The sequence below is a fragment of the Emys orbicularis genome, chromosome 23 (assembly GCF_028017835.1).
Source record: "Emys orbicularis isolate rEmyOrb1 chromosome 23, rEmyOrb1.hap1, whole genome shotgun sequence".
In the NCBI taxonomy this organism is placed as follows: domain Eukaryota; kingdom Metazoa; phylum Chordata; order Testudines; family Emydidae; genus Emys; species Emys orbicularis.
The window spans coordinates 10,195,296-10,207,748 of NC_088705.1; the positions used below are offsets into that span (position 1 = coordinate 10,195,296).

The 12,453-nt window shown below is 61.0% G+C and overlaps 1 protein-coding gene across 1 annotated transcript; it reads right to left on the reverse strand.

Annotated features, from left to right (window-relative positions):
- Window positions 1-804: 804 nt before the first annotated feature.
- On the reverse strand, window positions 805-11,803 carry ZNF683 (zinc finger protein 683). The gene is made up of 6 exons (XM_065421868.1): window positions 11,633-11,803; window positions 7,968-8,087; window positions 5,270-5,522; window positions 3,184-4,196; window positions 1,802-1,930; window positions 805-1,332 (listed from the first exon to the last, which is right to left on the reverse strand). Exons 1-6 carry the CDS (start codon window positions 11,801-11,803, stop codon window positions 805-807), a joined length of 2,214 nt encoding a protein of 737 aa, XP_065277940.1.
- Window positions 11,804-12,453: the final 650 nt, after the last annotated feature.

A 12,453-nucleotide genomic window follows, 5' to 3' on the forward strand; every position in this document is an offset into this window, starting at 1 on the left:
GGAGAGGAGACTGCAGGAGCCCCCTTCGGGCACTGAGGTGCTTTGGAGTTGGGATGGGCTTGGCGGATCCCAGTTTTTGGTATCTCTATACAAGGCCTGGGGCCCGGAAGCCGCTGTGGTGCTGAAGGAAATCAGGTCCCACTGGGACGGCAGAGCTGACCGGAGCTGGTTCCTGGCCAGCCCGGGGTTCCTGCCACCCTAACCTCCTGGTGGGCATGGTGGCGTCACTTTTAAAGGGGAGGTTTGGGCCATTCACAGAGATAACCCAGACCAGGCAGCTCCCGGAGTTCTGGGACAGTGAGTCTTGACCTGCACTGAAGAGAGATCCCAGGAAGCCAGGGAAGGCCTGGGCTGGGCTGGGCTGTCCAGGCTTTCCCTGGATCCCTGCAGGGCACCCTACAGGCCCCTAGGCTGAGGGCACTGCTACGGGGCTGGAGCTCATTTAAAGCCCAGGTGTCAGCCCCCCGGTCAGTGCTGAGACTGGGGAGGCCAGTGCAAGAAACAAAGCCCCCTCCCAGCACTGCCTCCAGAGCAGGAGGCGATACCCACAGCTCCCTGGCACCCGCTTCACCCTGCGGATACGTCCATGGCCCCTATCAAAATCCCAGGCTGCTGTACCCCAGCCCAGGCCCTGGCACCCAGGGCTGGTCCGTGGGACCCGGAGGGGAAGATACAGAGCCCATAGGAGGCTGTAAGGGCTTAGTCTGTTGCCTAGCCCTGGCCCAGAGGAAGCCAGGGGACCACAGCTAGCCAAAGCCAACCAGTGGGCGTGGGGTCCAGTCCAGTCCCAGCAGAGTGAGCGGCTCAGGCCGGCTGCAATGGGAAGTCTTCCTGCTTGACAGAGACACTGTAGTGGGGCAGGGGCAGGAGCGGCAGCTGTTTGTGGAGGCCAGGCAAGCAGGGGCCCTTGTCCCTGGGGAGCTGCCCACGGCTGCCTGTCTCCAGCTCCCTCAGGATGAGATTCTCCAGGAGCCCGGGAGCCCGGGCGGGGTCGGCCCCTTCCCCCTCCAGGCGCTCGGCGTCCAGACTGAAGTCGAAGTGGTCGATCATGGCGTTGAAGTGGCCGAGCTGGGCGGGGGGGCCGGCGGCGCCAGGGGCCAGCGGGCAGTAGCCGCGGCGGTGCAGCGCCAGGCTGAAGGGGTGGATGTAGGTCTTGGGGCAGCTGGGGCAGCGGTGTGGGCGCTTGCGCTCGTGCAGCCGCTTGTGCAGCTTGAGGTGGACGTACTGGGTGAAGCGGCAGCGGCAGAGGCGGCACTGGTACGGCCGCTCGCCCGAGTGCAGCCGCAGGTGGGTCTTGAGGTTGCTGGTGCTGCTGAAGCGCTTGTGGCAGACCTGCGGAGGGGCGGACGGACTCGTGTCAGACCCACAGCTGGCCGCCTGACAGCCACCACAGCCCCCGGGCTCAGCCCCCGGCCTGTCCCCCAGGCACGGGCCTGCTGCGAGGATCAGCTTTGCTGGGGGCGACTCCAGCCCAGGCAATGGAGCTGGGCTCACTCAGCCCAGGGCAGAACTTGCTCCTGTGCCTTGGGCTCCATGTCCAGCTGAGTCCTCGTCCCCCCGACAACCATTATCCACCCTCCCACTGCCCAGCAACCGAGGCCCCGCTGGGTCTCTGCCCACCACGCTGATGCCATTGCCCCTCCTTCGATACCACTCCATCAGGCTGCCCCAACGGACAGTGCCCCGCGCTCTCAAACCTCGGAGTCAACCGCCCCCACGCCGTCACGGGCTCCGATGGGCCTGGGGGCCCCTTTCCCAGCACCGGGGCCTTTAGCAGGAGGAAGGAGGGAGCGTCACCTACCAGGCATTCATGAGGCTTCTCGCCCGTATGCACCAGGTGGTGCTTCTGCAGGTGAGCCAGCTGCGTGAAGCACTTCTTGCAGATGTGGCACTGGAAGGGTCTCTCGCCGCTGTGCACCCTCAAATGGACCTGCAGGGGGCACAGGGGGCGGGGCAGGGGTGGGGAGGGAGGGAAAGAAAGAAAGAAAGGTGGGACAGTGCAGGAGTAAGCGCATGGGAGGAGCTCAGGGGGTTGAGAAAAGCGAGGGATTGAAGGAGAGAAGCGAGAGACATTTCCATTAGGCGATGGAGCCTCTTGCTCGAGAGGCGACTGTCCCTCTGAGTTGGGCTCTCCTCATCTGGGGGATGGATGAGCAGGGATAATGGGGGCGCCTGCCTGTCCCTTGCTGACCAGGAGGGGGGGCCCTTTCCTGGGCTGGCTCTTCCCTCCTGCCTGGAACTTTTGGGGCAAGGCGGGGAACATCCTGGCTTCCCCCATCCGGGTTGTGCTGTGCTAATGAGAGAGAGAGCCTGGGGAAATTCTCCTGCAATGTGATCCAGGTGCCAGATCCAGGACAGGGGACCTGCCCCGAGCTGCTGAGATAACACAGAGGCAGGGCAAAGACATCTGAGGGGACTCTAGTGACGTCCTCCCAGACCCCATCCCTATTCATCATGGGCATCCTGATCAGCTTGAGACTGAAGCCCACCCACGAAGCACGATCCCGGGTAGCCCAGTGTCCGGCTATTAACAATGGAACATCTTCAGCCGTAATGATTTGTGACTGGGAGATCTAGGAGGTGGGTGAGACGTGACTCTAAAGCAGTGGGTCTCAAACTTTGGTACTGGTGACCCCTTTCACATAGCAAGCCTCTGAGTGCCACCCCCCTTATAAATTAAAAACACTTTTTAATATATTAAACACCATTATAAATGCTGGAGGCAAAGCAGGGTTTGGGGTGGAGGCTGACAGCTCGCGTCCCCCCATGTAATAACCTTGTGACTCCCTGAGGGGTCCCAACCCCCAGTTTGAGAACCCCTGCTCTAAAGGCTGCTGAGAGGGTTGGAGATTGACTGATTAAGGAAGAGGCACAGGAGGGTATTTACCAAATGAGGAGGTACTTTTCCTCCATAGTGCGCAAAGCAGAGGTGAGTCAGTATCATTATACCCATTTGACAGATGGGGAAACTGAGGCACAGAGCAGGGACGTGACCGGCCCAAGGTCGCGCAGCAGGTAGAGTCAGGAATACAACCCGGGTCTCCAGACTCTCAGCCTAGTGCCCTAGCCACTAGACCATGCTGCCTCTGAAGAGGCTAGCAGGAGCATACTGATGTGGGTCGGGAGGGGCGAGGCTGCTGACGGAGGAGGGTGGGAGAATGGCCCAAGGTGGCCCTTTGGTACCTTGAGGTTGGAGAGCTGCCCGAAGCTCTTGGCGCAGATGTTGCACTCGTATTTGATCTTGCCGTTCTGCTTCTTCAGAGGGTAGGGCACGGGCGTGGTGCCCAAGCGGCCGGCTGGCGGGCAGCACTTTGATGTGCTGAGATTGATGGCCTCCAGTGGCTGGGCAAGCAGGGAGGTAGGTTTCTGTTGCTGAACTTCAGAGGTATATGAGGTGCCCCCAGCAGGGGACAAATACTGCTTTGGTCCATAGTCCAAGCCTGGAAAGGAGAAAGCGCTGCTTTGGAGGGAGATTAAAACATCCTGTGGCTTCCGGAGCTCGTGGGCTTCTTGTTTTCCATGAGGCAAGACAGTTGCGTAGAGGCCTGGGGATGGAGATGTCCCGCCTCCCCGGGCACGGGCGTATACCTGCGGCTCCTGCGAAGGCAACCCTAAGGGAGGGACTTTCCCCACCCTGCTCATGGGCGGCGCTGGCAGGAAGGGCACGGCGTGGGGGGGCAGCGCAAACTGGGGGTAGTGGGCAGGGATGGGGCCGCAGGCATAAAGATATGGCTGGGGCAGGTGGCCCGTTGGCAAATACAGAGGGGAGGAAGGGTAGAGGCTACTGAGGCAGCGCTGTAGCTCCTTGCACAGCGAGGTAGTTGGGCCGTACGGGCAGCAGTTGAGGACTGGCTGGTTCCTGGGGCTCGCGGCTCTTTGGCATGGAGGGCTGGACTTCTCAGGCGCCCCTTCCTTGCCAGGGGCATTGGGGAAAGGGCTAAACCCCAGGGGCCACTGCTTGACTTCCTGGGGGAGCTGCCCACGCAACGCCACACGTCGGCATCTTGATGGGCTCGGTGGCAGGCCCCTGTCCAGCGCTTCCAGGTCAACGCTCTCATCTTCATCGCCCTCTTCCTCCTCCTTTTTCTTTGTGAGCTTAGCTGTGAGGTTTGGGTTGGCGGCCGAGCCCCCCTGTGGTGGCTGAGGCCCCGGTGTGGTGGGGGCTTCTGCGGTGGATTTCCGGATACCATCGTGCTCTGGAGAGAAAGAAGCAAGCACACATGTTACCACACATGTCTGGGTACTGGCTTTGCCAGGAAGTGTCACTGGCAGGGGAATCCCACCCCCACCCCTTCCATCCAGGCACTGTGAGTGACTATTGATTTACCTGGCTGTTTATTCATATCCTATCCAAGGCTCCCATCCCAGGCTCCAAGCACCTGAGACACTTTAAATGCAGACAAGTCCCCAGGGCCCTGCAGCTGGGCCTGCCGTATAGACAGAACCCAGCTCCTGTCCTGAGGCGGTTGGGTCCATCTGGTGGAAATCCCACCATCGTCAATGGTGATCTCCCAAGACCACGGGTTGTGGGTGAGATTTCCACCCTTGTGGGACCAGCTGCACCCCCCGCGTCTTTCACCAGCGCTAAATTCACTTTTCGGGACAGCTCCTCAGCTGGCCTGGAGCGAGGCCGATGACTAGAGATGGACAGAGATTACTAGATTACTAGAGATGGACAGGTCAGTTTGGGTGAAATAAGGATTGAACTGGCCCAGACTCAGGCTGAACCCTGATTGGAAGATCAACATTGGTTCAGCGAAGGTTGTCCATTTCCTTGGAAGCAGCTGTGGGGAGAGGAAAGCCGGGCTGGGAGCCTGCGCCCTTCAACCTTGCCTGCTCCCCTGTCACTCCATCACTTGGCCCTACTCCTCCCCGCCTTGCAGGAAACTCACCTGTACTTGATGTCCCTCCCCTATTTCACTGGGGATCAGCTGGCACCTGGAGCTCACCTCCACACCCACCCACAATCAAGGTTCAGGGCTGGGCTGGGGATGGGCCAGCCAGCCTGTGATCAGCTGAGCTCCAGAGCAGAGTATCCGCTATCCATGGGTGTGGCTTAACTGGCAGGAGTTCTGTGCGAACCCAGACAAGTGCAGGATGGCAGACACACGTGCACAACCCCACACGCTACCCCCTCCTTCGGGGCACAGCCCCCTGGCATGACTCCCCCTGCCCCCCATTACAGCCAGACTCTCTCTGGGGCTGCAGTACATCTCAGATACAGAGGCACACCAGCCACCCCAAGACCCCGCTCCCAGACACTCCTCACCGAGCTCCTCGGCCAGCTCCCTCGGCAGTGGGCACTGCAAGCGCTCAGCAAACTCGTAATTGTACCACACCAGGAGCTCGGCACCCGTCACGATGGGCTTCAGGGTGTAGAAGTAAATCTCCAGGCCGTTCTGGCAGGCCACCAGGTTCTGGGCCGGGGCGTCAGGGGTGGGGTTGACGTAGCGCATCCAGTTACTGCGGCGGGGGTCCCGGGCGTCGATGAAATGGTGAAGCTCGCCCCCCGGGGAGTAAATCTGTAGGAGGCAGAAGGGAAGAGACAGTCCGGTTAGCCACAGAGCTGGGGGCACTTAGCGAAAGGAGCATCCCCTGCCGGTGCATCTGTCAGGAGGTTTATGCTGCCTCTGGGGCCTCCTGGGTCGTGCCCACTAGGTTTGTCACTGATGGTGATGGGCACATGGTCACCCAGTTTTGTTATCCCCTTTTAACAGACGCGGGATGCTGAGGTAGAGAGGAGGGAAGTGACTTGCCCTGTGTCGGAGTCCTGGCTCCTAGCTGCAAGTTCAGTCCACTGGAGCGAGCTCTCTCCCAGAGGCAGGAATAGAACCCAGGAGTCCTGACTGTCCCCAGCCAGGAGTTCCATCCACCGGAGCACAGCTGCTCCTTTCGCCAACCACTCGCTGCCGGGGGTCAGCCCCAGAGGACCCTCCGCAAAAACGGGTCCCGCTCCAAAAGGTTGTAAGAACCAATGTTCTGAGCACCTCGGCTGTGGAGCGTCTGCGCCGTGACCAGCTGCTGAGAGTGATGAGGTCCCAAGTACATGCGACACCTACAGCCCGTCTGTGATCTCTTGCTCTCCCTGTGGGGCTCTCATGAGTCACTCCCAGAGAACTGGGCACAGGAGGAGCTTTATCCCAGCCCCTGCTGACATCACCCCACGTGGGGAGAGTTTTGGTTTCAAACTCAGCAGCCTCGACCTTCACCTCTGTGGCTTTTCTGGCACCAGACTCGGTTCTGCCTCCCGGCAGGAGGGACTGGGCAGGGCCCCAGAAAGGGCTGGTCTGTTCCCCTTGTCGCTCCAGGAAGCAAACAGCTGAGAGCCGCCTGGTGCTTTGAAGGGCAGGAAGAGCTGACAAAGGCCAGAGGGCTAAGTACTAGCTGGCTCGCAGCCATGGGACTATTTCCTTTTAAGAAACAAGAAAAACGAACCAAAGCAAAAAAAACCACAACACTCCCCAGCAAGCACTGGGGCATGCTGACGCCCACCCGAAATTCCCAGCACAGAGGGGAATGCAGAAAGGGGCTTTTCTGCTTGCAGTTTGACCAGCAAAAGTTCCCCTCCTCTGGGCATGGGGAGGGGTTACTCTGTGTAAATAACCTAGGGCAGGGTTGTCTAATGGTGAGAGCACAGGACAGGGAGCGGGGGGGCTCCTTTCCTGAGTTCTGTTGCTGTGCCTCCCAGAGTTGCATCACTTTCCTGCCCCGTGCCTCAGTTTCCCCATCTGTAAAGGAGGGGTAGCCATACTGATCCACCTTGCACAGGGGATTGAGAGACTTAATTCCCTGACGTATGTAAAGTGCTTTGAAGGAAGATGCAATAAAAGAGAAATGATCACTCAGAATACGTCGGTATTGCGGGCACAGGGCGTGACCACAGCTTGGGCAGACATTCCCGAGCTAGCTTTAACCTCAGGCACTGGAGCAGTGAAGCCGTGGCAGCATGCACTTCAGCACAGGCTGGCCCAGCAAGCAATGACCCGGGGTTTGTACTGCCGCTGAAGCACATCCAGCCGCGGCTTCATGGCTCCGGAACCAGAGGTAGCTAGATTCAAGCTAGCTCGGGTGTGGTGGCTGGAGCTGCAGACACATCCTTAACCAGCAGCCCCAGGATGGACTCCAGACCCTGGCCAGGTGAGGGGCTCTGGTCAGGACACATGATGGCACCCAGATGTGACGCATGCTCCCATTAGGACTCTGTCCCCAGCCACACTGTCTGCCCAACAGCATGCTGGGGCATCGATACAACACCCGCTTGTGGAGACACTGCTTCCGGCAATGCTGTAGAGCGTTCCCTGGCCTCTTCCCTGGCAGCCATGAGATCCCAGCCACCCAAGCCCTATATGGCTACATGAGCGGAAGACAGTGCCCCCAAAGGTCCAGCTATGGCACTGGGGGACCAGACTGGGGATGGAGGCAGAGTGCTCTGGAGATAGCAAAACCTTCCCGCAAGGAGCTTCCCTGATTGGAGTGTCTTCCAAAGACTGAGCCAGAGGCAGGCCCACGCTGTGCCCAGCTCTGGAAAGATGCCAGTGACTCTCTCTCCCAGGCACTGGCCCCCATGCTGAGCCAGCCTGCCCCCAGAGAACCTGGCAGGTGACTGGCGGAGGCATGGAGTCCCGGGTCAATAGGGCAGGTTGGGGCCAGTGGAGCTGAGCAGGGCTCGGGAGGAGCGGAGGGCCTGGCAGAAGCCGGCTGTCTCATAGTGCTGGTGACCCAAGTCTTCTAGGGAAGGTGCTGCTTGTCTCCGCCCCGGGCACCCTTGGTAGCTGACTGTTAGAGGAGCCTTCCACCCCCGCAGGAAGCCGCCCGCTCTGGCTGGCTGCCAGGAGCAGAGACATGTCTGGGAGGAAGGCTGCGCAGATAGCCCTGAGCAGTGGGTGAAAGCTCTTGGAGGGGCCGGCCTTGGGGCTGGGAAGAACACACCGACTCCATCACCCTCCTAGGAGGGAGCCGTTACTCACTCTCCAGAAGTGCTTCCTGTCGGCGTTCTTTGGCACGTTCTCTTTGGTGTAGACCTCCCCGACCAGCGGCCCGAAGCGCGTGCCCGACGGGATGTACTCTCGGCTCAGCACCGCCACCACCTGCAGGGGCACCAGCATGCAGTCAGCACCGGCCAGCCCTCCTCCCACGCCTGGGAACGGGCTCCAGGGAACATCCCAGCAGCCTCCTTGGATCCTGAATCTTTACAGCACTCCTGACACACACATATACCCCCAAACTACCCACCCCCACACAGCCATCCCCCTTCCCCCGTGCCATACACTCCGTGCACCCTCCCACAACTGCAGCACAGCTACGGCCCAAGGCCACCTGCCACCTCCCCGCTCCCCTGGGGCAGGTCTCGCCGGCACCTCCAGTGCAACCCAGCTGGGGAGACCAGATTTTAATGGCGGTGCAAACAGGTGATGGACAGCACGGTCCTGGGATCGGTCTGGTGTTAATTAGCCCAGGCCCCTGACACGCTAATCCCTAAACAGGATTAGTCAGACGCTTCATTGGGGGGGATCAGCCCAGAAGAGCTGCGTTAGACTGTGAATGAAAGTGCTTCCGATTCCCATCAGAGTGTCAGGAACTGGCTCCTGCTACCCCTTCCTGGGGCCGGAGCCTCCCAAAGAACCCCGGAGTTCCCCCCAAAACACTCCAGCCTTGCTACACCCAGAGACACCTTCAGTCCTGCCACGAGGGGAGACGGCTGCACACGGGGCAGCGTGTCTCTTCCGGCAGGCCCAGAGACGGGCCTGGGCTGGACCAAGCCGGGTCTGGCCTCCCCCTGGCCCAAAGGCTGGTGACATGCAGGGCTGGATGCAAACTCTGCCTGTGCGACGGGGCGAGGAGGAATTCCAGCTGCCAGCAGGCCCACACTGCGATGGGATCTGGCCACTCGCGCCTGTGGCTGGCTCATCGCACGAACGCACCCTTCTCTGCCTCCTCCCGCTGGGCGAGGGCAGGCGCTCGTGGCCTCAGCATCGGCTGCCGGCAAACGCAGCGGCCGTGCAAGCGGAGCCTGCAAAGGCAGCGGGCGTGGGGAAAGCTGCCCCTCCAGCCTAGCAAACGGGCAGCGCGGGAGTCGAACCCCCTCCCTTTGCCGCACCCTCCCTCTGGCTCATTCCCGACCGGCACCCCGCTCCTCAGCCCTGTTCCCTTCGCCCTTGGGTGCACAGAGCGGGGGGATTTCCTCCACGCTCGAGGGAGATTGTACAGGAGGGAAGTTTGTCTTCTGCTCTGCTTCCCCATCCCCCATCTCTCCCCTTCCTCCTCCTCCTCCTGATCCAGCAGCGCTCTCCCCCCCCCCCGCCCCAGCACATGAGAGCTGGGAAGAGGAGCAGGCATATGTGTTAATCAGAGTGCTCCCCTGGTGGGTTCCCAGCTGCGGGTCCATGGAGCAGGCAGCAGGGCTGTGGGGAGGGGAGGAGTGGGGGCAGGCTCAGGGGTGGGGGACCAGCAGGGGTCTGGCTAATATCTCTCCCCCGCTTGTCACCATGGCTCATTGCCCCTTCTTTCCCTCCCCACCCCTCAGCTCCCTCCTCCTCCCCCACCAGCCACGTGCTCTCTGCACAATGGGACCCAAGCTTGGTCAGTGACCTCCTTTTAGCCTGGGAACCAGCAGCGCCCACAGCCCATGTGGGCTCTGCTCATCTGCACAGGGTGAGCATGGCTGCCAGGAGGGAGGGGCACCTGCCCAGGCAGGGGGGAGGGTCCCGGAAGAAGCTGATGGGGGACCTGCCCCAGTTCACTCCATGGTAATTTTTCCCTTGACTTGGTTGGGCCCAAGCTGCTTGAGGCTCCCATCGGCTTGGCTTGGCATGCCCAGGGCTATCACCGGGTGGCAGAGGAACTCCGGCCCAGGGGAGTCTCCCACTGGAACCTATCCCAGCCGGGCACATCAATGCACCTCCTGCCCCAACTGCGTCAGCAAGTCTGGTGTAATACACCGGGGTCTTTCTCCCGTGGGAAATGCAGGAAAACCCCAGCCTTTCCTTGCTCGGACCCCAGGGCAGGCCTGGTTAGCTCACCCCTTCCACCCGGGACAGCCTGCCACAGCAGGAAAACCCCAGTCTTTCCTTGCTCGGATCCCAGGGCAGGCCTGGTTAGCTCACCCCTTCCACCCGGGACAGCCTGCCACAGCAGGAAAACCCCAGCCTGACCCAGTTGCTGGGAATGTCCCTGCTCCCTCGCTTTCACTTCCTCTGCTCTCTGCCTTTCCCAGCTCCTCGGAACCCTTCACTGCCCCCTCGACTCACGCCGTTCCTCCTCTGCATTTCCTTCCTTCCCAGCAGCAGCCCCCCGCCCCTCCACACACACCCCCCCCCCCGAGAGCAGCCACCTGGCCCATGTTCCCACCAGCACACGTGTCAGGAGATGCCCCTCCCCACCCCAACCCCCTACTCTGCCTGTCCCTAGCTCCAGGCGTGGCCTATGCCCTGGGCTGGTGCTAGGCACCTGGAAATCTGCCCCCTCCGACTCCCTGGGAATGGCAGCAGGGTCTAGTGCTCACACCCCGGGCGCGGGCGATGCACTCAGCTCCCCCCTCCCCCCCGGTTGATAGCTGCCAGGGCCCCCACATGCCCCTGGGCCTTTGTGGGGACAGAGAAAGACAAGGTGGCAAGTTCTCAGGGCACTTCCTGGGTGCAGGCAGAGGGTTAACACTGAGGGCCCGGGAGAGTCAGAGTCAGGGAGCCTGTGAGACATAACCAGGCTGCCCACCGCCATGGCATGCCACCCCACCACCACATGGGCACACTGCCAGCGGCGACAGGGCCTAGGGGTCTGAGCACCGGCCGAGGCCAGGCAGGGCTCACTGTCGGAAGGGAATGACCCCCCCGCACACACACCACCAGCTGGGCACCTGCCCCTAGAAGGCCAGGCTGCAGGGAGGAGAGGGCTGGGAGGGAGGGGAAGGTTAATGCCTTGGTGGCTGCGTCTCGCTCTCCTGCTTTGATGGGAGGAAGCTGAGCCCAGAGGCTGTCACTTGGTGAATACCACAGGCAGATACAGCCCTCGCGGGGCCTGCCTGGGAGCTTCCTCCCTTGCACTCACACCCAGGAGGCTCAGGCGCGTTCGGCTCTCACCGCACCCGCCCAGCCCCTGCTGCTTTCATCTCTCCCCGCAGGAAGCAGAGAGACGGTAGCCGGCCCGTCTGTGTGCAGGCCTGCTGGTGTGCCCCCGCTGATGGTGTGCGATAGGCATGCGTGGCAGCTTGCAAGGGATGAGCATGTTCGAGCCTGCCGACGACTGTGGTCTGTCGGTGTTACGTGTGCACACAGGTATGTGCGTGCGTGTGAGCATGAGCACGGGTGTGGATGCATGTGAGCATGCACACACTTGTGTCTGCACGTTAGCATGTGCAGGGGTGTGCGCGTGTTAGTATGTTCACATGCATGCGTATGAGCACGAGCAGGTGTGTATGCACAGTCGCATGTTCACTAGCAGGTCCACGTGTAGGTTCACAATGTGTGTGTACGTATGTGAGAATGTGCACAAGTGTCTTGCAAGTGTGCAGTTTATCTGCCTAGAGGAATGGTGAGGGGGCACAAAGGATACCTCGGAGCCCCTCTTCTTGTCCCATTGCCTCTTGCCTGGGCCGGGGCTCCCAGGAACAGCCAAACCCTTGGTGCCTGCGACTCACCTTGTGGCTGCTGTTGCACCGGAAGGCCAAGTTTCGGGGTAAGGAGGCTTGTGCGCGAGGGACGTCGGGGCGCGTGAGCATTTCGCACGGCTGGTCCTTCACGATGTAGGTGCATCGTTCCTGGAAATCCGCCTCCCGCCATTGCAGCATGGCACGGAGCTCCCCTCGCATCGCCGCTCGCTCGCTTCCCTCTCAGTCTGGCCACAGCATGGGGGAGCCTGGCACAAGGAGGACAAGAGCAAACTGCTCACTCACAGTACCAGGGGCTGGGGCCACGCAGTCACTGGCCGGGGGGGGGGGGGGGTCACTGTCCCTGGGGGCTCGGATCAGACTCATCAGGACGCTAGACGGGGGCTCACACGTCACACCCTACATCCGGACCCGAATGCAAAGAGCCGGAATCTCCGGGTTTAAATCAGGAGTAACTCCCCTGACAGCAAAGGAGTTACACTGGTGTAAATCTAGTGGAGGTCAGATCAGAATCAAGTTCTCCAGCCGAATTACACACTTGGTGTTTCTCTCTCTTGCCCCTGCCCCGCCCTGCAATTAACCAGCCTCACCTGCGAGTGACTCAGTCATCTCCAAGGAACCAAGCTCAGGGATCCCCAGGGACCACACTGGGGTCGGCGATGGAGAATCTGGGCTATGCAGCATCCTCACCCACGGCTAAATTAACCGGGGTGGGTCCCTGTGGCTCAGATCAAGCGTGGTCACTTAATAGCAGATGCACCCGAAGGGAACCAGCTCAGTGATCTGTGGTAACATGGGATGGATTTTTTCCACCTCTAACATCCCTGCCCCTAAGGCGCTCTACACCCCTG

What these genes read in the sequence shown, in the direction of transcription:
- ZNF683 (XM_065421868.1), bottom strand. Translation starts at nt 11,803, where the DNA reads ATGCGAGGGGAGCTCCGTGCCATGCTGCAATGGCGGGAGGCGGATTTC. An exon ending in GGTGCAACAGCAGCCACAAG is followed by an intron (nt 8,088 to 11,632) that starts GTGAGTCGCAGG and finishes GTGCCCCTGCAG; the next exon opens with GTGGTGGCGGTGCTGAGCCG. An exon ending in GGCAGCTCTCCAACCTCAAG is followed by an intron (nt 1,931 to 3,183) that starts GTACCAAAGGGC and finishes TGCCCCCTGCAG; the next exon opens with GTCCATTTGAGGGTGCACAG.